At 41.0% G+C, this 22698-nt stretch overlaps 1 protein-coding gene across 3 annotated transcripts in view; it reads left to right on the forward strand.

Annotated features, from left to right (window-relative positions):
• Positions 1-22698, forward strand: part of LOC117394368 (collagen alpha-1(XIV) chain-like) — an 86640-nt gene that overhangs the window by 59099 nt on the left and 4843 nt on the right. For all 3 annotated transcript variants that reach the window (XM_033992579.3, XM_033992580.3, XM_059012723.1), the window contains 11 exons: positions 2273-2350; positions 3650-3736; positions 4584-4637; positions 5354-5449; positions 6556-6609; positions 7670-7723; positions 9526-9579; positions 10234-10305; positions 19889-19924; positions 20340-20406; positions 20813-21001. In XM_033992579.3, coding sequence (XP_033848470.3) covers positions 2273-2350; positions 3650-3736; positions 4584-4637; positions 5354-5449; positions 6556-6609; positions 7670-7723; positions 9526-9579; positions 10234-10305; positions 19889-19924; positions 20340-20406; positions 20813-21001 — 841 coding nt within the window. The remainder of the gene's footprint in view (positions 1-2272; positions 2351-3649; positions 3737-4583; positions 4638-5353; positions 5450-6555; positions 6610-7669; positions 7724-9525; positions 9580-10233; positions 10306-19888; positions 19925-20339; positions 20407-20812; positions 21002-22698) is intronic.

The following is a 22698-nucleotide window of genomic DNA, read 5'->3' on the forward strand; positions in this document are numbered from 1 at the left end:
TAGCTACTGCAGTAAAAATACAGACACACTTTCATGGTGATGTTAGCCACATCCTCCCCCTTTATTTTATCTCTTTCTCTCCAAGTAGGAATCTGAATTAAGGTCAGTCACGCTATGATCTAAAAAAAACCTAGGCCGGAAGATTACTACAATAGGATATGTTATAAAATATGACAGTTTAAAATTAAACATCAAAAATAAGTAACTCATCTCCAATTACAAGTTTGAACAATGATTTGTGCTAACTTGACATTCTTTCAAGCCACCAACAGTGTCTATAACTCTTGGATTAATTGAAGTGTTGAGGGTGTGTTTTGTTACCCTTTTAAAATTTCTGTAGTGCCCTTTTGTGTGTTTGTGCTGTATTCAATGTATCCATCTTCTCCACACAAGACCCTTCAAACAAAACAGCCTTTTGTGGAGGGGGGTTATTTCTCGTAACTGGCAACCACAACAGGATACATTTTTGTAGGAACTTTCTGGTAAAGACGCCTATGCAGATGGAATAAAGAAGACCTTGTGCCGTTGTTGGGGGTTTTTGAATGAATAAAGGATCAAACAGGAACTCAGCAGTTTAACATGTTGATACCTGACTTGAAACATAAGTCCTTCATTTCAGGTTTTTTTATTATTGTACGGGAATGCTAGTTATATATTTCAATTGTGGATCACAGATCACATATTACTAAGTATTCATTGTGTAACTACTTTGTAATTAATGCAACTATTACCATTAGTAACATTGATTTATTGTGCAAGTAAGCAGTAACGAAGTAACTTTAAAGCAAAAAAGTAACAAAGCAGAGTACTGAATCGCTGTTTTGATTCTGGTTTTTTTAAGGGCATCCCTGCAGCTATTAAAATGAGGGATGGGGACATATGGAAACGTGTGGTGGAAACGTAGTATAATTTATTGTCTTCTATTAATTTTATTCTCCATAATTGGTAACAGATGGTCAGTAGCGTGCACATAGGGCACTGAACCATAATATATAAACAGTTTTGTTATACAGTAACACAATCAACCATTTCTGTCTATACAGTATAAAACCATCAGACATTTGTTTGAAAAACATCCTGGAAGCAATTTCTAAACCAGCTCTGAAGACAGTGCTCACACTCTTTTATTATTATTATTATTATTATTATTTTGTGTTTATTTAGCAGACGCCTTTATCCAAGGCGACTTACAGAGACTAGGGTGTGTGAACTATGCATCAGCTGCAGAGTCACTTACAACAATGTCTCACCCGAAAGACGGAGCACAAGGAGGTTGAGTTTGTGAGTGAGCCGGGATTTGAACCAGGGGGCTCCTGGTTACAAGCCATTTTCTTTAACCACTGAACCACACAGCCTCCTTATATATATCCTTAATGTATGACTGACAGTATGCTCGATTGCACATGATAACAAGTTTACTGCACTCTGTTCTTTCTACATAGCTGAAGAAGGGCTTTTGTCCAAAATGTCCTGAAATAAAAAACATTTTAATCATTAAAACCTTTTGTGTACATCCAAGAAAAAAAGTGTTTCAATTAAGAAAAAAAAAGATTATTAGGCTCATATATATTTTTTTAAATTTAAAGTGACCAATTATTATATTTTATTTATTTTCCTCCCAATTTGGAATGTCCAATTATGGTTTTTCTCCCCACACAGCACAGACGTTCTGAGAATTACAGCATGCTTCTATAATGAACAGTCGTCTGCAAGTATTTGAAGGATTTGGAGGACATAATTACAAAAAAGAGCCAACTGTGAATAGGGTTTAGCTGTACAGCAGTGGAATATGTGTGGTCTTTTAAGGTTGATGAGGTGAACAAGAATATAAGCAACTCTAGCTATTTCTACTGTGCTACCCTCCACCCCACCTCCGGAGGTGTACATCCTGCAAACATGCTGGTGTAGTGCTGCATGAGCATGAAAACAGCTGTGCTTGACTGTGCTTTACACCTTTACACACAAAAGGGATTGCAAGATTAGTTTCATAAAATACTGTAACATATTTTCATGTCAGTTTAAAAGAAGGAAGGTTTTATTGAACTGTACAGTTGTGTCTGATTTATTTTGTTCATTTTGTATTTTCTGCTGAATGTTAAATACTTTGTTGTGGATGGAATAAGATTAGTGTCGTAGGATTCTGCCTGATGTGATGCTACTGGTGCAATTCTGTATAAACAATATGTTTGCAACTGCTATAGAAACTTTAAACAACAATAAAAAAAATGTACTGAGCAATTGAAATATGTGATTCTTTTTTCGTTTCTAACAGTTACAGTTGCAGATGTTCGACATAGTTTGCTCAACATCTTGGGCCAGCAGAGACAAGTGTTGTGAGATCCCAGGACTGGTAAGTGTGCAAATTACAGAAAAGGCATGCAGTTATACATCTCTCCCTTTTAGCTGGAGGAAACAAGAAAAGCTAACAACGCTGACATCAGGTATGTTTCCATCAACAAGATGAACACATTTCTAGCAGACTTGCAAAATTTTGCAGAAAATATATGCAAATCTTATCATAGAAAAACAGGTTTCCATTAAACTGGATTCTACCGAACAAACAGCTGTACGTAATGAAGCTTTAAAAAAAATTTGTTATCAACATACATGTTCTTGATCTGGTTTGATGCATTTCCATCCCTTTTTTCCTATTCGTTCGCTAGACTAGCGTATAAACTCCAGTGAATAACCAACCTCACTGAGCATTCTGGTTATATAACGTGTAGCTGGACTGAAATTTGACCGAGAAGGAACAACGTATTTTCAAGAATTAAAAGAAATTGGACAAATGTTGATTCATAGCTACATTTTCAATTAAAAAGAATTACCTTTTTTTTGAAGCTGTACTGTTTCCGTCATATGTAATTTAAGTAATTGTTATACTAATAATAATAATAATAATAATAATAATAATAATAATAATAATAATAATAATAATAAAGCAGACAGAATGGAAGTCCAGTATCAGAAACCCTCCTGAGATAGCTACAGAGGGTCAGGTGTAATTATGTTCAATAAAAGATCTAAATTATGTTCATGTAGTTTCTTTTTTTTTAATTAAGTGCCCCGTCTGGTTAGAGATTTGCTGCATTGACCATGTAAATACAACTATGTGACTGAAGAAGTATGCACTAGTTCATAACATTAGTTCGGAATGTATTTCCCTTACATTTGTGCGTGCAATTTCTCTACATGATACATTTTTATCCACCCCTATCGAACATATTTTTTTTTGGTTCGCTCGCATGAATTAAACCGAATTTCATCTGTTTACATCACAGTTGTTGAGCTTTCATTTTCTATACATGAGTTTTAGTGCATAAAAAAAAGTTTGATGGAAACATGGCTCTTGATATTATTGTCCTCCGTTATTGTAGAGTTTCAAAACTGTTTCAAATGTGATTACACTTTGCATGAGCATTAGCTTTACAAAGTGGTTACACACATTGTGAATGTTAGACCTGTTAGATTTTCCTTATAGCCACTGTTTGGCTAAGATATAGGAAACCGCTTGTCCGTTTTTGATGAGAATATAGATTATTATTACAATATTGAAGTATGTGCAAAGTGTGATTTCTATTCTTGACTGGGGTAATGTATGTTACTAATGCTCATACCTTGTTTAAATAGATCACTTTTTATATTTCAGAGAGTTGAAGCGGACTGTCCAGCCATGCCACATGCCTGCACCTGTTCTCAGGACAGCAAGGGACCTGAAGGGCCCGCTGGACCACCGGTAAGGAGCTTCATATCCCAATCCTGGGGGCTGAGTGGGTCCAGAGGGGTGGATGAATGGGAGACATGCTAAAACATTATAATGCTGTTAAATATTGGCCACAAATGTAGATAGAATTCCAGTGCATTATCATAAGAATAACAGTTATTCCTTTGTCATAAAAACATTCTCAGTCCCATAAATAAAGGGTAACCTATGATATGAGATTATGGTTAATAAAATAAATCAAATAAATGATTTGCAGTAGATGCTGATATATATATTCAGTTGTCACAGTACTCTATACTATTACAATACTGTAAATTGCAGAAAAGAAAAATATGTGCATGGTGTCATCTGACAAGCTTAATATTTTACATTTATTAAAAAAATCGCCCTCATCTTCAATTCTTGCCATTGTATGGTGGCAATCGGTTAAGTTTCTAGCAAAAAATAATCATCGCACAATTAGTAGCACAATTTTGGCCATTGAGGGAATCTTTAAAGACATTATGTGCGCCCAAAACAGTGGGAAATCAGTGATACTGCATGCGCTACTCATTTCTTCAGGTGACCATTATCCCCAAGGCCCTTGTTTATTTATTCCTGTCAGTTTAAAAATGAATATGTCAGCCTTTAAAGAGTAAGTAGCGAGGTTCTGAAAAACATAGCGTTACCTGTCTCCACGTGTTGCTACAACGAAAAGAGAAATTACAGGTACATTATTTAAACAGTTGTAGCAACACGTGGGGATGTGTAATGCTATATTTTTCAGAAACCAGCTACTTACTCTTTAAAGCCTGTGTTAATTAGAAACATACATGCTCTATTACTAATGTATGCTTTAAAAAAAACAAAAACATTGTAGGGTGGACCAGGTATCAGAGGCCCAAGAGGAGAGCGTGGAGAACTTGGCCCAGTGGTAAGTAATCTTCATTTTGCTTGTGTAATCTAGGCAGTTTTTAGGATCCTGGAAGAAAGGAGTTTCAGTAAAATCTTGCAATTTTTATTGTATTAATACATCAAATGTTCTTCCTGCAATTAACCTGGATTGGTGTTTATTTCTTAGGACTTTACTTTAGCATGAATGAAGACAATTTTCAACAGACGCATTAGGAAAAAGGGGGTGCAACATATACACATTTGAGGTTTATATACAGATTTCTACAGGTTATTTATTTAAAGGAACCCTGTGACAGGGTGTGCATTGCCAAGGAGACTCAGAGACCATAAACCGCAGTGGTTGAGCACTTGCGTGCACATTTATTTACAATTTACAAATACAAAACAACAAACAGAGAACACCATCCACCGCACCAATCCTTCACCACACAATTCTCTAACTAACATCCGTGATCACCCTCTTTATACACCTGTGGCTGGGGCCTTAATTAATCATTTAAACATTTATTCAATTGACGGCTCCAGCCACATTCCCACGTGTGTTTGCAGGGAGGAATTTAACTCCCACCCTGTTATCCAATACTCCCCACATATACACACACCCGCGCACTAGCAGGGCTTTCACCCTGCCGTGCTGCCACAAACTTTGGGTAGTCTGTGTGGTTTTCTCCTTTAAAGTAATCTCTGACAATGGGCTGAGCATACTCAGGTGTAAAGTGAACTGTTTTTTCTTAGGGTCCAGAAGGGCCACATGGTGATGTCGGCTCCACTGGACCCCAGGGACCTCCCGGCCCTCAAGGTCCCAGCGGGCATTCTATTCAGGGACCTCCGGTAAGATCCACAAAGCGCTTCTTAAAGTTATCATGCTAAAACTTCACAGCTCTATAATATACTCCTGAGCTTGTAGAAAAGGAAGACCTAAAGGAAAACAGTTTTGAAACCTCAGGATCAAGGATTGTAATAAAATTGTAGTTTAGGGAACAGCATTTTTTCCTTAGGGAAATTTAGTTTTTAAGTAAATCCAAAAATACATCAAACTACATCATCTTGGGAAAGAATTAGTTATTGGTTGAGGTTGAACCAAATGCATTTGAGACTGTATGTGCAAATTGCTATTAAGTTACACACCATCTAAAAATGATGACCATATAATATAATTATATAATTTCACAAATTGACTGGTAGCAGTCACTGTAATTGTCCTTGTATGAGCACTTCATGAACAACAAGATTAATGATCTAGTGGGAATGTCCATTACAGAGGGAATGGATGCTGTTATGACATTATAGCATTTTATTTGGACCAAAATAAATATGGTTGCTATTGTTTAGCTGTTTTAAAAGTTTCCTCAGAGTAAGTTATGTGCCAATTCACACAGAAGCAAAGTACATATTATAGTCTCAGCAGGTAAACTAGGCAAGTTATTTGCAACAGCAGAAAATTGCTTAAACAGTCTTAAAGACGCTACAGTAGTTCATCTTAAGGTTTGACAAAACAACTTTAAATCATAAATTCAGAGATAAAACTAAAAGTGGTAAAACATATGTTCTTGAGAGTAGAACAACCTAGTTTGTGGTGACTTATTCTGTTATGACCTCTAAAGTTTAGGCTAATTACTGCTTCTGTATATCTTCTGGAACTGCTTTTAAAAATGTGATAAAACTTTGACATTTGGTATTCCACATATTATGAGTAGGTTTCATGGTGACCTTCTATTTCTCATCTGATTGGCTGTGCTATTGAAGGCTGAATTTAATTAAACTAGTCATGGCAATTTTGCTATCTCGCATACTGGGAACATACTGGAAAATTGTTTGGACCAAGTGACTGTAATGTGTTATTTATACAGTATTGTTACATTGATTAAGTTGACCTTAAATTGAGTTTTGACCTTGAATTTAAGACTTTTAAAATCTATGACTGTTCTTTATTGTAGGGTTCCTCTGGAGAGAAGGGGGAAAAAGGTGACCTTGGTGCTCAAGGTCCACAGGTAATGCAATTTTCACTTTTTCAATATTTGTTTTCTTTTGTAATAAAGCCTTATGCATAATTGTAAACACCTATGTCTGGTTTCACATAACCCGATTACCCCTAATGTTAGGCTATCTTACCTAAGGGCCAACAATATAAACACATAAAAAAACTCAACCATCAATTTATCATGGTTTATCTTTCTCTTCATGCCAATTTGGCATAGTAATATAAACTAAGGTAGAGAATAATAAAAGTTATACTGAACCTTAAGCAGATGTTATAAGGTAATACAAGAGTTTTACTCCTTTGCCAGCTGGATACTTTGATACAATTGCGAGAATAAATAAATACACTTTAGGGCAGCAGTGTGGACTAGTGGTTAGGGCTCTGGACTCTTGACCGGAGGGTCGTGGGTTCAATCCCCAGTGGAGGACACTGCTGCTGTACCCTTGAGCAAGGTACTTTACCTAGATTGCTCCAGTAAAAACCCAACTGTATAAATGGGTAATTGTATGTAAAAATAATGATATCTTGTAACAATTGTAAGTCGCCCTGGATAAGGACGTCTGCTAAGAAATAAATAATAATAATAATATACCTGGCTATGGTTCTGATTGTGTGACATTAAAACAGTTTTAAATGTTGATTATTACATATCTTAATTACTTTGTCTCCATGTAATTCAATTATACATGTTTTATTTGTATTTTATTCAAAGCAAAAAGTACAAACTGAATTATTTCCTGGTGGTAAGCCATGATAATTCAATTGTATGACTGCAAAAGTGCGATAATAAATGTTTATTTTCTAGGCTCCTCCTTTGAGTCATGTTTTCACAGCCCAGAGCTGTTGTTAGATCTGGCAGCATGTATTTTAGCCATCAGCAAAGAGAAAACTTGCTAAAATTTGTGTTCTTGACATCAAGCTGTTTCTCTAAATTAGGCTAACTGAACGAAGGAGGGGTAAGACTTTTGAAGTGTTCATAGCTAACAGGTGTTTGGTGCAAACCCTTAAAAGCTGTGGCTAGACTAAATGTGTTTCCTTTATATTTACTTCTTCACTCGTATCTCTTTCAGGGTGTTCCTGGGCCAGGTGGGTCCCCAGGACGAGATGGTACGCAAGGCCAGAGGGTAAGTTCTGGGACTAGGATAATTGAACAAGCTTTCAGTAACAGCTGGTACCAAGAAAAATAATGAGTGATGGCTGTCTGAGAAATAGTGGATTAGTATATATGGATAAGTATGGATACATGAAACTGGAACTAAACAACAACTACTAGATGTTCCTAATATTTAATGTCTTACTTGTTTACTATTCTTTAGTGTGTGGACTGTATGAATCTTGTTTCGTTGTTTATTACTATTTGCCATGCTTACACAACAAAAAATGTTTCTGATAGGACTCAATCTGATTTTTCGGAATTGAGGTGAACAAACAGGTTAACTTTATGCTGTGCACTAGTGCCTGTGCAATACTGATATGCTTCCCTGCCTCACTTCAGGAAATGAGCCTTTTCAGATGCACTTAATGATGGAATTGTTATTAATAATGGCAAATAATGATCTAGGGAAAAACACAGTAGAGAATCATACAGAACGCCTTTAACTTTTAACAATAACGGTCTATATCATAAGTTGCATATGGATTGCTATGTGTGTTTTGAACATTATCACAGTGCATTTGGTCTATACTGGGCAGAAATATGGACTTTCAAACCTTGAAGTGGAAAACAGTTTCCATTTTGCCCATTATCCAGACTTTATCCTTAAATAATTACCATCAATAATTATTTAGTTGAAGGCATATATTATATGCCTTGATTACTCATTGAAGGCACAGGTCCAAAACATAATACAGTATAGAATTTGCTAGGAACTTTTACAGTATTTTCAGATGAAGAATATGTAAAACATGTCTGGTTTAATCAGAAGAGATGTTTAAACAGCATGTTTTTTTCAGGATAGTCTACAATTCATAATACAAATGTATTATCTGCAATTAGCAATGATTACTAATTTTTTTTTTAAAACTGCTTTGGGAGATATCCATCAGAGCTAGCCTGTGCAAGCTTAAGCCATTTTCCTTCCGCACACTGTCTTTAAATAGGTTCTGTCCTTTTCCAACTCTTTTATACCACTGGACTGCTTAAGGGCAAATGTGTCATTCAGTGCATGGACAAGGGTACATTTCAATTAAATGAGCCATGCAAGTTGAAATCTGACTAATTTAGTTTAGCTGACATGACAGAAATCCACACATTCGACCAGTTGTCTAATACGAGTCATTCTGCAGTATTCTTGGATGCTTTCCCATATATAAATGTTGATTAAATGTATTCGGTCCCAGGTCCCCTACATGAAATGCAACTTGTTGGTAGTAGTAGGGTCTTGCATGTATAAAAAGTAGTTGGTAGCAAGTAAGACAGAGGCAAAAGTGGGTCAAAAGTGTTACCTACAGTTTAGATTGAGTGGATAATAACATTTTACAATAAATATCTAATCTGCCTCTCTAAAATGTCTCCAGATAATCAGCAGTTTGGTCTGGAGATAGTTCTGAATGGATGGTATTCTCGTCAGTGATGATTCTGAGCTGCCAGCACTCTATTCCCTTTGCCTGTTTGCAGGACATTATCAGTTTTCCTATTCTGCTTATTCATAAATAATCAGCCTGCCAGGTTATTCAAGGGAAATTCATGGTATATGGATGATACACCTTCAAGAAAGTTTTTTTTTTCATGTTTATAAATGATCTAACGGAAAAAGACTGTAACTTGTGACCTTAGCGGATAGCTAAACAAATTCCCTTGAGCCAGGCTTATAAAACAGTTTTAATATGTGCAGGCCTTAACGCATACTTTGAGAAATGCTAGAATACAACAATTTCATATAAGTACACTGTTAAAATGTGTTTTTAATTTGTTTCCATATTCTAGGGACTGCCTGGCAAAGATGGACCTCAAGGACAAATTGGTCCACCAGGGCCAATTGTAAGTACTATACAAAAACATTCATGAGAGGGGTATTGAAAGTAATGCACCTTTGTGCGGGTATTAACTATTACAGCTGTCTTAACTTAAATACTCTTCTTCTTGTTTAAAATAACTGTGTTCTGTCCCCAGTGAATGTAAGAAATAAAACATTTGTTCACAGGAGGTACTGATGTATTTCTTACAGTTGCAGAGGGAGAGGTAATGGTTACACACAGGTGTACCAGATGTACTTAGAGAGAGGGCATATTTGGGAGCTTTTACATTTCTGAGATTTAAAAAGTCACCAGGATGTGATGACTGGATCAGAAAATAATATGCAAAGTAAATCCAAACAAGTTGGCAACCCACAGTCTTAGTATCACTGTATAATGTGAAGTTTTTATTGTAACACTGAATAAAGATGCAATAAACATGACAAAGACAATAAAACCAAAACGAGACATCCACATAAAAAATTTAGCCAGTGGGGAGTGATGCATCAGTCTAATGGTGGTTAGTATGTCTGTTCTATTGCCAGTGTATTGTTCATAATCCACTCCCTCCAGCGTTCAAAGGGTAACTGTGTTTTCTTTGTTTGGTTTGTGGTTGGCACAGTTGTTTGTATGATCCTAATGTGAGTGTGTGGGGGGTGTCTTTGCCTCCAATCTCTAGGGAACCCCAGGAGTGCCAGGAGCCATAGGTCAGATTGGACCCACAGGACACCTGGGTGAACAGGGACCCCCTGTAAGTGCAACAAAACTGTTTTAAAGTGTCGGAACAGACAGAACAGACATGAACAATCTGATTTGGAAAATCATTCCACCTCCTAGTTCTGTCTGTGTGTCTCACGAAATTACACGTTTAAACGTCAGGACAGTGTTGGTTGGCCTGTTCAGAAGGTTCAGGATATCAGGTTTTCATTCTCCAAGAGGTGACTTCCAGTCAGTGTTGGAGAAAATTGTTAATAGGCAAATATGATTCACATCACATGTGTCTACATATTGGTTACAATCCACAGTTGTTGGTTTTAATTTTGACAAGAGACAAGAGTTTGAGGTTAAAATGTGAATTAAATGTTCTCCCCAGGGTACCTTTAAAACACACACAAACAATTGCATGGCACTACAGCAAGTAGTATCAGTCAGCAAGTATATCTGAGACGTCTCAAATATTGTAATTTTGTTTCTTTTTACAGTTTTTTAGGCTTGAGCAAGTGCCGGCAAGGTTGAACACAATTTAAAAAACAAAATGATGAAAAATAAAAAATGAAAATAAAATACTGGAAACAAACTACAAATAAAAGGTGCTGCTATGCGCATGTGTCTCGCTACCTCCACTAGCCTGCGAGGTACGAGTCTGAATGACACTCCCCTGTTCCTTGCTACTCACTGTTGGCATTGCCCAGATTCCCTCTGAGCTAAACTACTGCACGTCCCGAGGACAGTACTTGCCCATACGGGAACGTATACACAATTTATTTTGTTTGTCCAGTGGCTTTCTTTCCCAGTCTCGTCCACTGCTCTCTTTCATGGTACCCCCAGCCAATTACGGAGGTCCGAGCGACACACCCCCCGCTCAACCTCTGCTATGACTGGCAGATGGGTCCAGACAGGGCTTCCAACCCCCGACCGGATCACGCATGTGCCCGATAGCCAGCACAGGTCTCCCCTGTTACAGGAACAAAATTATTATTATTATTTCTTAGCAGACACCCTTATCCAGGGCGACTTACAATTGTTACAAGATATCACATTATTTTTACATACAATTACATTTTTTTACACATTATTTTTACATACAATTACCCATTTATACAGTTGGGTTTTTACTGGAGCAATCTAGGTAAAGTACCTTGCTCAAGAGTACAGCAGCAGTGTCCCTGTGACAGAGTTGACCGATGGTGTGGTGCAAAATGACAGACTCCAGTCCTTTTCCAATTAAGCGCTTGGGTTTTATTTCCTTAAAAACCGGTTACCAAACGCACTCAAAAATAATAGGGACAAATAAACAATAGGGCCGCCGGGGTACACAACGATGTGTAACCCGACAACATAAAGAGAAACGGGGTTGCAGTCCCAAATAAACAAACAACAAAAACAGTCTGTCTTCCTTTTGTAATCCAGGAACGGGAAAACACGGGGGGTAACAAAACCAGCACTTCCGGGTAGTCGCTCCGCCGTCGTAATCCCGGAGCGTCCCGTTAGTGCTCTAAAATACAAAGAACAGATGGGTTAGCAAAAGTCCACACAGCAAAGACGACCCGTCTTCAAAAACCCTTCCTCTGTTTCCCTGCTCGTTTCTCTCTCTCTCTCTCTCTCTCTCTCTCTCTCTCTCTCTCTCTGTCTCACACGCACTGTACCTTGCCAGAAGGAACAGAACCCCGGGCCACGCCCCCTTTTGTACGCCCCGTCCCGTCCCCATTGGTCAGCGAGGGCAACCGCCGTCAGCCAATGCGTGATTGCCACTGCGCTTCCCGACCGGGTCTGTGACGTTGCGCACCGTGGCTCTGCCTGCTCCTCCTCCCCAGTGCCCTCACCGGTCGGAAGGGAGATCTAAAACAAGAATTCACTCTCTCTTTGTCACATATCCCACCGCTCAGAGTGGAGCCGAAGGAACACTCGGCCAAACCTACCAACCCCATTACTCCCCCCTCCCGGGAAAAATAATCCGCATTTTGGTGATCTTTCCCTGCACGATGTACCATACGATACATGTAAGGCTGCAATGCCAAATACCACCGAGTTATCCGGGCATTGCTATCCTTCATAGTGCTTAACCATCTGAGTGGGGCGTGGTCTGTGACTAGATCAAATGAATGTCCCAGTAAGTAATATCTGAGGGAGTGAGTCGCCCATTTAATGGCCAAGCACTCCTTCTCTACAACCGAGTAATTGCGCTCCCTAGGAAGCATTTTTTTGCTGATGTAAAGAATGGGATGCTCCACCCCGTTAACCCTCTGGGACAAGACCGCCCCCAAACCAACCTCTGACGCGTCAGTATGGAGGAGGAATCTCTTGCTAAAGTCTGGTAATATTAGCGCAGGAGCCTGGCACAGTTTGCGCTTAATGGTCTCAAACGCTCCCTGACACTCTTCTGACCACTTGACTAAATTTGGCGCACTTTTCTTAGTGAGGTTCACCAGAGGATCGACCACGGTGGCATACTCGGGGATAAAGCGGCGGTAATAACCGGCCAATCCTAACAGTGACCTCACCTGGGATTTAGTTTTGGGGACCGCCGCGTCCACCAAAGCCTGGACTTTGGTGGCTACGGGTTTCACCTGTCCGTTTCCCATGATAAATCCTAAGTACTGAGTTTCAGATTTCGCAAACGCACATTTTTTTAGGTTGGCTGTCAGCCGGGCAGCCCTCAGAGACTGAAGGACGGCTGTAAGTCGAATTACATGCTCTCTCCAGGTGGAGCTATATATCACCACATCGTCAATATAAGCTGCTGCATACTCACGATGGGGATGTAACACCTCGTCCATCAGTCTCTGAAAGGCGGCGGGCGCACCATGTAACCCAAACGGCATGGTTTTAAAATGGAACAGACCATCCGGAGTTGAAAATGCCGTTTTTTCACATGAATCGCGGGTTAAAGGGATCTGCCAATATCCCTTCGTCAGGTCCAAAGTTGAGATAAACCCGGCCGTCCCCAGTCGGTCGAGAAGTTCGTCGATCCGAGGCATGGGGTAGGCGTCGAACTTGGCGATAGCATTGACCTTTCGAAAATCGACACAGAAGCGATTAGTGCCGTCCTTCTTGGCCACTATAACAATAGGACTGCACCACTCGCTTCTGGAAGGCTCAATGACCCCAAGTTCAAGCATCGCCCTCACCTCGTTCTGGACGCCACTCCGCCGGCTTTCTGGGATCCGGTAGGGCCTCTCCCGAACAGTGACCCCTGGCGGAGTAATAACAGCATATTTGGTAAGGTTAGTTCTGCCGGGCACGTCAGAAAACACATCCCCAAATTTCCCAATCAACTTACGCAATTCTACTTGCTGATCTGGAAGTAACTGTTTCCCCATTGAAATCTGGCTGGGGCTAGGGGTCTCTATACAGGGTCCTAAGTCATCCTCCATCTCGCCTGGGGCTATGAATAAGACCTCCCTTGCCTTCCAGGGCTTTAACAAATTGACATGATAGATTTCTGTTTTATTTCGGCGATCGGGCTGTCTAATTTCATAATTCACTAATCCTATGGCCCGTATCACCTCATATGGCCCCTGCCATTTAGCACACAGTTTCGATTCCAATGATGGAAGAAGCAGCATTACTTTATCTCCTGGCCGAAAGGTTCGAATTCGTGCATTGGTATTGTAATGCCGCTGTTGCCGATGTTGAGCCGATCTGAGATTGTCCTGAGCCAGTCGACCAATTAAATCAAGGCGATCACGCAGTAGGAGCACATGCTGCACTACATTTTTAGAGGAGCCCTTGTGTTCTTCCCAACCTTCTCTCAACAGGTCGAGGATGCCCCGTGGCTGCCGGCCATATAATAGCTCGAAGGGGGAAAATCCCGTTGAGCTCTGAGGCACCTCTCTCACTGCGAAGAGCAGGTAAGGAAGAAGGGTAGCCCAATGTTTCTGCTCCTGACTCACAAACCGTTTCAACATTTGCTTCAATGTTTGGTTAAAACGTTCCACCAGCCCATCCGTTTGGGGATGATAAACGGATGTCCTAATGGGACGTATTTTTAGAATTTTGTACACCTGCTGTAGCGTTTTCGACAAGAAGTTTGTTCCATGATCAGTCAATATTTCTTTTGGGATCCCTACCCTAGCCATAATCTGACTTAACTCTTTCGCAATTGCAGTGGCACTAGTGGACCGCAACGGAACTGCTTCCGGGTACCGCGTTGCATAATCCACCATCACTAATATGTGCGTGTACCCGGAATCAGAAGGCAGCACTGGCCCAACTATGTCCATTGCAACGCGTTCAAAGGGAGTGGAGATAATAGGCAGTGGGACCAGAGGGGCGGGGCGCACTCGACCCGGTGCTACTCTCTGACATTCTGGGCAGCTAGCTACATATTTCGCCACTTCGGTGTAGAGCCCTGCCCAGTAAAATCGAGCCAGTATTCGGTCCCTCGTCTTGTCCACGCCAAGATGTCCTGCAAAGGGGACGTCATGCGCCAGCCTCATGACCTCTGGTCGACAGGACGGGGGAACCATCAACTGTTTGACAGGCTGTCCTGTGCCCGGGGCTGGGTTTACTCTATAAAGCAAGTGCCCCTCTACCACGAAATGGGGATATACCAGCGTCCCAATGCCGTCAACATCCTTACCCTCAATAGACCGGACCTGTTCCCAAGCGTGCACCAGTGTGGGGTCGTTGTTCTGCTCCCACACTAGGTCCGCGCTTGAGGCCCACACGTCCGGGATATTGACAGGGGCTGGAGCAGTCTCTACCCTCGAGGGTCCAGTAACCTCGCCCGTCCGGTCACACTGCGTTCCGACTCCCTTCGATTGACGTTTGGGACCATCAGCACCTTCTCCCGCCAGACCCCAACCGTGTCTTATCGATGCGCCTTCCCACTTTTCCTTCCGTCTCTCCTTGCGTGTTTTTCTAGGACGAAAAAGTGGAGAAAACAGCTCTGTATGGAAGGGAAAAACAGTACCAATTACTTCCCTTCCCCGGGGGTCTGCCGTGTCTACACGTGTGGTCGAGGCTGCCGATATTTTCACTAAATCTTTATATTGCGGCCAGTCTCGACCCAGAATAACTGGATGTGGCAACTTTTCGGCCACCCCCACTACTAGGTGGCGCTTTATCGGGCCTACCGATAAATATACTTTTAGAGTGGGGTATGTCGCCGTATCCCCATGGATACAGGAGATTGCCACCTGGCCTTGTGGCTGCCACGACATACCGCCAAGGAGAGCTGTTCGAATTAAAGTTTGCTCACACCCTGTGTCCACTAATGCGTGGGTGTTCACATTCCCCAATACAACATCAACTATACACGGGCCCTCCCGACCATTTCCCCATTTCCTACCTGTCTCAGACGCCAGGTGACACGCAGCCACGTCGCACTCCATGGCCGCCGGGCAGTATCTGGCAATGTGTCCCGGCTGCTGGCACCTAAAACAGACGGGTGGGGCAGAGGGTAAAGGCGGTACATATTTGTCCCGCTGCTGGTATGACAGCGGGGCAGGGGGAACCATTCTACCCCAGCTGGGGGCCAACCTCTGCCTCCATTGTAAGGGGGCCGGGTGGCCCGACGGGGCCGGTGATCTGACGGCCCTGGGTCCGGGAAAAGGGTTCGACGGCGGTCCTTTGGCAGCGGAGGGAGGGGGGCAGTCCAGCAGGGTGGTTCGGGCGGACACCAGGGAGTCCTCGTAGTTCTCGGCTAACGCCACGGCCTGCTCTAGCGTCGTGGGGTTATGCCGGCGTACCCATGCCTGCGTCTCAGCCCCGACCACATGGCAGAATTGTTCCATCACAATGGCCTCCCCCATCTGAATCCCGGTTTTCTGACTGGGGTTCAGCCATTGCGCCATGTGGTCGCATAATTGCTGGGCTACCACCCTGGGCCGGGTGTTGGGGGGTCGCCGGAACTCCCGGAATCTGACCCGATGAGTCTCCCCCGTGATATTGAGACGGCGGAGGATAGCCTGCTTAACCAGGTCATACTGGGCGGCATCGTCGTCAGTCATGGCCCGGTACGCTGCTTGTGCTTCCCCGATCAAGCAGGGACCAAGTTGGCTCGCCCAGTACTCCCGGGGCCATGCTGCAGTGGTAGCCAACCGTTCAAAGGCTACAAGGTAGGCCTCCGGGTCATCCTCCACCGTCATTTTCTGGGCCCGGGCCTTCGGGGCAACCAGCACGGGGCCCGTCGCCGCTGACGTCATCCCCATCCCCACCCTCTCGATAAGAGCCGTGTATCTCTCCTCCCTCCTCCGTTCCTCAGCCTCCCTCCGGCTGTCCAACGCCTCCAGGATCGCCGACAAAGTGGTTGGGTCCATCCCACTTCTGACACCACGTGTGACAGAGTTGACCGATGGTGTGGTGCAAAATGACAGACTCCAGTCCTTTTCCAATTAAGCGCTTGGGTTTTATTTCCTTAAAAACCGGTTACCAAACGCACTCAAAAATAATAGGGACAAATAAACAATAGGGCCGCCGGGGTACACAACGATGTGTAACCCGACAACATAAAGAGAAACGGGGTTGCAGTCCCAAATAAACAAACAACAAAAACAGTCTGTCTTCCTTTTGTAATCCAGGAACGGGAAAACACGGGGGGTAACAAAACCAGCACTTCCGGGTAGTCGCTCCGCCGTCGTAATCCCGGAGCGTCCCGTTAGTGCTCTAAAATACAAAGAACAGATGGGTTAGCAAAAGTCCACACAGCAAAGACGACCCGTCTTCAAAAACCCTTCCTCTGTTTCCCTGCTCGTTTCTCTCTCTCTCTCTCTCTCTCTCTCTCTCTCTCTCTGTCTCACACGCACTGTACCTTGCCAGAAGGAACAGAACCCCGGGCCACGCCCCCTTTTGTACGCCCCGTCCCGTCCCCATTGGTCAGCGAGGGCAACCGCCGTCAGCCAATGCGTGATTGCCACTGCGCTTCCCGACCGGGTCTGTGACGTTGCGCACCGTGGCTCTGCCTGCTCCTCCTCCCCAGTGCCCTCACCGGTCGGAAGGGAGATCTAAAACAAGAATTCACTCTCTCTTTGTCACAGTCCCCCACCTGGGATTGAACCCAAGACCCTCCGGTCAAGAGTACAGAGACTGCTGCCCAGTGTAAAAATAAAAGTGTAAGATAATACATATTAGGAAAATGTACATGGTATAAAAAATCCATGTTACAAACAGAGACATCAAAGCAGACATTGGCAGAACCTAAAAAGGTTGTTGCTTGTGCCGTTCTTGTTTTCTGATTCATAAATGTAGTATTTTGACCCCTTGTTCTGTCTCCTCGTTCTGTCTCCTCGTTCTGTCTACCTGGCCTCTTTCCAGAACTTGGAATACAATCAACAGTTAAATAAAGAAACTTAAAAACCATTAAATGAAATAAAATACAAAACAGTTGAGCTTGTAAAAACACGCACCTGGTATTTCACCTTTCTTGTTGGCAAACACACCAAAGTATCTTTTGCTGCATTATCATTTTAAGCATACTGCCTCAGTATGGCAGTAAAAATGTTGGTGCCCCAATGAGAGGAAAATAATCTTCCAATCTGCTTTTAAAACACTCAATATGGACGTTAATTGTCTTTGATTGGTACTTAATTGTAAATGTGAGGGAGGACAGGTTTTCTTGTTTTGAAGTCAACATGTTAATAAATGGATTTATTGAATAGCTGCCAATAAATGCTTCTTAAAGACAATTCCGAGTACGAGTAATGAGATTTTGCACACTATTCAAGGGCTAATGTCGTATGCTTTTAGAGAGCCTTGGGTTGAAAATTGTTGGGAAATACACAAATTAAAAAGTCTTTCATATCCTGCATTTAAAATGTATGGATCTCAGTACACAATCATCTTTTTACAAAAATGCTTTTTTAGAACATCAATTCTGCCATTGACAGACAGACGGACCTAGGTTCCCAAACTGTTTATATTTTATTTCTTAGTAAAATGTAAATATATTTACAGCTCATAAGTATTACACAGGAAGTGGGGGTGCAAGTCTCTTCCCATTATCATGCTGTTATGACAGAAATGAAAGGGTTTACCAGGGTCTAAGCTCTTTTAAACCCTGGGTGCCATTTAGTGTATAGTGTGTTGGAGATTTTGTGGACAACTGCCAATTTGGGCTGAGGCCAGGAGAATGTATTTTACATAGCCCCCCCCCCCCCCCCCCCCCATCCACAAGATACATTTAAAAAAAAAAAATCAGTTAACTGCATATACTGAAAACTAGGAAATAACCTGCATTCAAAAAAATGATGACTAACAAAAATGTTCAAAGATAGCAATAACATAAGAGCTGTATTTCAGCAGGAACCATCTGTTTATGTGCTGCTGTAAATTCCGTATTGAAAATGTGACCCCTGGAATGAATCTAGGAAGTATCTTAAAGAAACAGAGCTACATTTCTTTGTGCTTGGCAGTGTATAATACACATATTTGCAAACACTAGAGACAGTGAAGAGAGATGTTCAGCAATATAAACTGTCAGCATATTATTAAACAAAAAAAAAATCTGCAGACCCCCAGGTATTCTAACTTCCAGACAAACTTCACTTTCTATGTGGTTACAGACAAAAATGTCTTCAATATTTTAGCAGCTCCACTATTGATCTTAAAAGACTTCTTGGACTGGAAAATGTTGAAGTAGTAATGCTCATTGCGCGTTATATAATGATGTATGTGACAGCTTACTGAAAGGTGCATTGTCTGAGTTAAGATTATTAGTTTCAGTACAAGTAATACAGGTTGATTATCATAATAATGGTGAGTTCAGTTGGTAGTATTTTACAGTTGGCAAATATACAGTACATATATTGACAAATGTACGGACGACAGTATCACATCTACTTACACAATGCCATTTCTTTTAAGTAACCAAATCAGTTAAGTTGTACATACATTGACTTTCATTCCAACTACAGTAACTGGTTACACAAACTATTATTTTCCTCAAGGAATAATTTACTGTTTAAAATAATATTTATTAAGAACATTTGGTCTGTTGAGAAAGTTCAAGAGGATGTGAAAAGGATTTTATAGAAACCTTTTTTTCTGTACATCCAAGTAACATTTTGTTAATAATGTAATTAAGTGATTTAGTACAAGGCGCATTGAGTGTATAAGGAGATAGCTGTCTTCTGATTTATGCAAGATGTGTTTATCTGCATTAACTTGTCAGTAGTACTGTGATTTGCCAAGTCAGGACCATACCATATCTGTAACAGAGGCTGTGATCTTAATGCATATGTAGCTGAGTCTGCAGTACCTTCACTCGGCACATAGTGGTGAATGTGATAAACTAGGATATTGATATCTTGCGTATAAATGACGTAACTCTGGTGACTGGCCTCAAACAATTTTCTTTTGTGGCTGAAGTGCCAAATACACTTTGTCTAGCAGAACACAAGTAGATATGTGTTGTGGCACCCTCCAACTTCAGGGAAGCTCTTAAGGGTGTTTCGAAAGGAAATTAAGGTGTTAACAGCTTAGCATCTCTCAGGAGTCTGTTACAGAAAACGATTGAACCCGTGCACAGAAGTATACACAGCTGTTAGTCAGATCCATGGCATTAATAAGGAATGCAAAATTGGCCAGACAGAATTGATCTATAAATAACCTGTGTTCTATTTTAAGGTCTTATCAAGCTCTATACATCCTGTAATTTAATACTTTTTTTGTAGGGTCCCACTGGTACAAAGGGAGACAAGGGTGAAAGAGTAAGTGTTCTATTTGTTTGCTTTCAAAATATTTTAAATTAGTCTTAGACACAAGGCAGCTGTTCCTACCATTACTTTATTTAGCATTGTTTTTCAAACCTTATTTCACACAGTAATTGCACAGCACAGTCAATAGAAGTTGGTGCTTTTAGGTGGGTTAACATAGATAAAAGATTTAATGAGTCACTAGTCTAGAATTTGAGTTTTAGTCTATTGAAAATTACCAGTATTGTCATTATGTCAATAATAAACCATTTCAAAAAGTTTGCTGCAGTATACCATGATAACGTCACAGTAAAGTGTATAGTAAAATTACCCTGTAGTTATCATATAAGGAACAATGTATCTACATTGTGAACAAACTTGCTGTATTAATTAAAACAGTCCCTAACTTTTGTTTAACTGTTTTGTACAGGGTGATATGCAAGCCCAGGCTGTGGTCCGTTCCATCGCTAGACAAGTCTGTGAACAGCTAATTCAAAGTGAGTACAATGTATACTTTAACATAAAGTTGTTATACAGAATACAGTCACAATAAAAGGATTTATACATTCATTCATCATAAAAACATTGACCTGATTTCTTTAACCAGCAAATAAATAACCATGGTAATACAATTTATGATTTATCAAACAAATTAAATATACATTTATACTTATGTTATTCTACAACACAGCACATTGACAAACTAGTACACCAGTAACACTCAAATATGTGACAAAAATGATACAAAAATGTATATGTAATATTATCAAAAGTGTTATTATGACTGAAGTTTTTACTGTGTACATTTAAGTAAAATATTTAACTTTAGTTTCTGCCTTCATTGAGTACTAAAACAGCACCATGATACACATGCTAATGCTGATAGAACACATGTCTCCTCAGGTCACATGGCCAGGTATGACTCAATCCTGAACCAGATCCCCAGCCAGTCGGTGTCGGTGCGTGCAGTGCCCGGACCCCCTGGAGAGCCAGGTCGTCTTGGACCTCAAGGCCCTGCAGGAGAGCAAGGACTGCCAGGCAGACCAGGATTCCCAGGAAACAACGGCGAGCCAGGCAGACCTGGGGAGAGAGGTACGGAAATGTATCATGCAGGAAACATTTGCATTTTCCTTATGGAAGGGAGGCATTTTTTAGTTGTCCTAAAAAGAAACTTGATAGTAATTTCCACTAAGAGAAGTTTTTTTTAACAGTGTCTTAATAATGTGCGCGCTGTGTTTTTTTGGTAAGATTTTATGTTCTTGGGTGCTGTTGGTCCCTTCTCCGGTTAACCAAGTGTTCATTTTTCTTAATTAGTCTTATTGAATGAAACTGTCTATTTGTAGTTTTAAGCCTGCACTGGTGGGAATTGGTCAGTTGTTGCATGTTGTTAGGCCACCTAGGCAAAACAGAGTACTGTAACTATAAAGGAAATAAAATCTAAATAAAGAAATAAAGGGAAATGGTTTTAGAAGACAATGTAAATTAATATATAGAATCACATTTCAAAGAAATGTTTGTCTAAAATGCAATGCAGTAATAGTAACATGCTTTGGCTAAAAGTCTATCAATTTCTTCAGTGGTGAACTAAGTATTGTACTATAGGGGTTTGTCGAATTACTATGTTTCTTTATTTCCTTTTTTTATCAATAGTGTTTTACAGTTATTGATGACCTGGACTGGCTGTGTGTGATTACATAGGAAGTCACTGGCAAAGTAGAGGGAAAAGTACATACTGCTACATACTGTCATCCTAAATTACTGTATAAGTAATTTACTTAACATTTTGATGTTTGAAAAGTTTTAATCTAGGGTCATGTCAAAAAATATTTGGCCTTGTAATCGACTGCCTTATATAATTATATTGGTCATTTCTGAATTAGTTTTCATGTAATTTGTGAATCTGTCGGTGTGGTGGGAGTTAGAAGATCCTGTAATCCCTAGCACAGCTCAACCCAGTACTTGTGCAGTGTTTGGAAGGGAGCATGGCCCTTTGAGCAGTGGCCTCTCTAGCTGAAAATAATCAAGACAGCTGGATTTTGCAATATCCTGCTCTTAGAACCTCTGCAGTTATCTTACTGACTTAATTCAGAAACACTATTGCAAATTAAAAATCACTGTATCAGGTATTGTAAACTACCTCCACCATTTCTGCTTCAGAAGTAGGATCTTATCATTTAGAGCAGGAGTCTCCAATCCTGGTCGTGGAGGGCCTATGTCCCTCCTGGTTTTTGTTGCAACTGTACCCTAAATTACTTAATTTGACCAATGAAGTGCTTATTAGAAGCTTAATTGATCCAAGTAAGTAATTTAGGGTACAGTTGGAACAAAAACCAGGAGGGACACTAGCCCTCCAGGACCAGGATTGGAGACCCCTGATTTAGAGCATTCCCTAGTGATTAGGACCAGTCTTCTACTTGGACATACTTATTGTAAGTTTACAAGTCTCCAGATGAATGGTAAAATTGTGCCACGGTTTCACACTATGCACTGTAATTTTTGACTGTGTACTTAAATGCTTATCTCTTAGGCCAGGGGTAGGCAACCCTGGTCCTGGAGTGCCACAGACACTTCTGGTTTTTGTTTTACCCAAGCCCTAATTGATTCAATGATTGGCTTAATTGGTCAGAATGACCATGTGTTCCAGCTATTTAGCAATTGGTGATTAAGAGATACCTACAAAACCTGCAGGATTGTGGCACTCCAGGACCAGGGTTACCTACCTGTCTTAGGCTGTTCTGTGAAAATAAAAACAGCCTTCAAATTAGCTTATAGTTAAACAACAGTAAGAT

The sequence above is a fragment of the Acipenser ruthenus genome, chromosome 3, assembly GCF_902713425.1.
Source record: "Acipenser ruthenus chromosome 3, fAciRut3.2 maternal haplotype, whole genome shotgun sequence".
In the NCBI taxonomy this organism is placed as follows: domain Eukaryota; kingdom Metazoa; phylum Chordata; class Actinopteri; order Acipenseriformes; family Acipenseridae; genus Acipenser; species Acipenser ruthenus.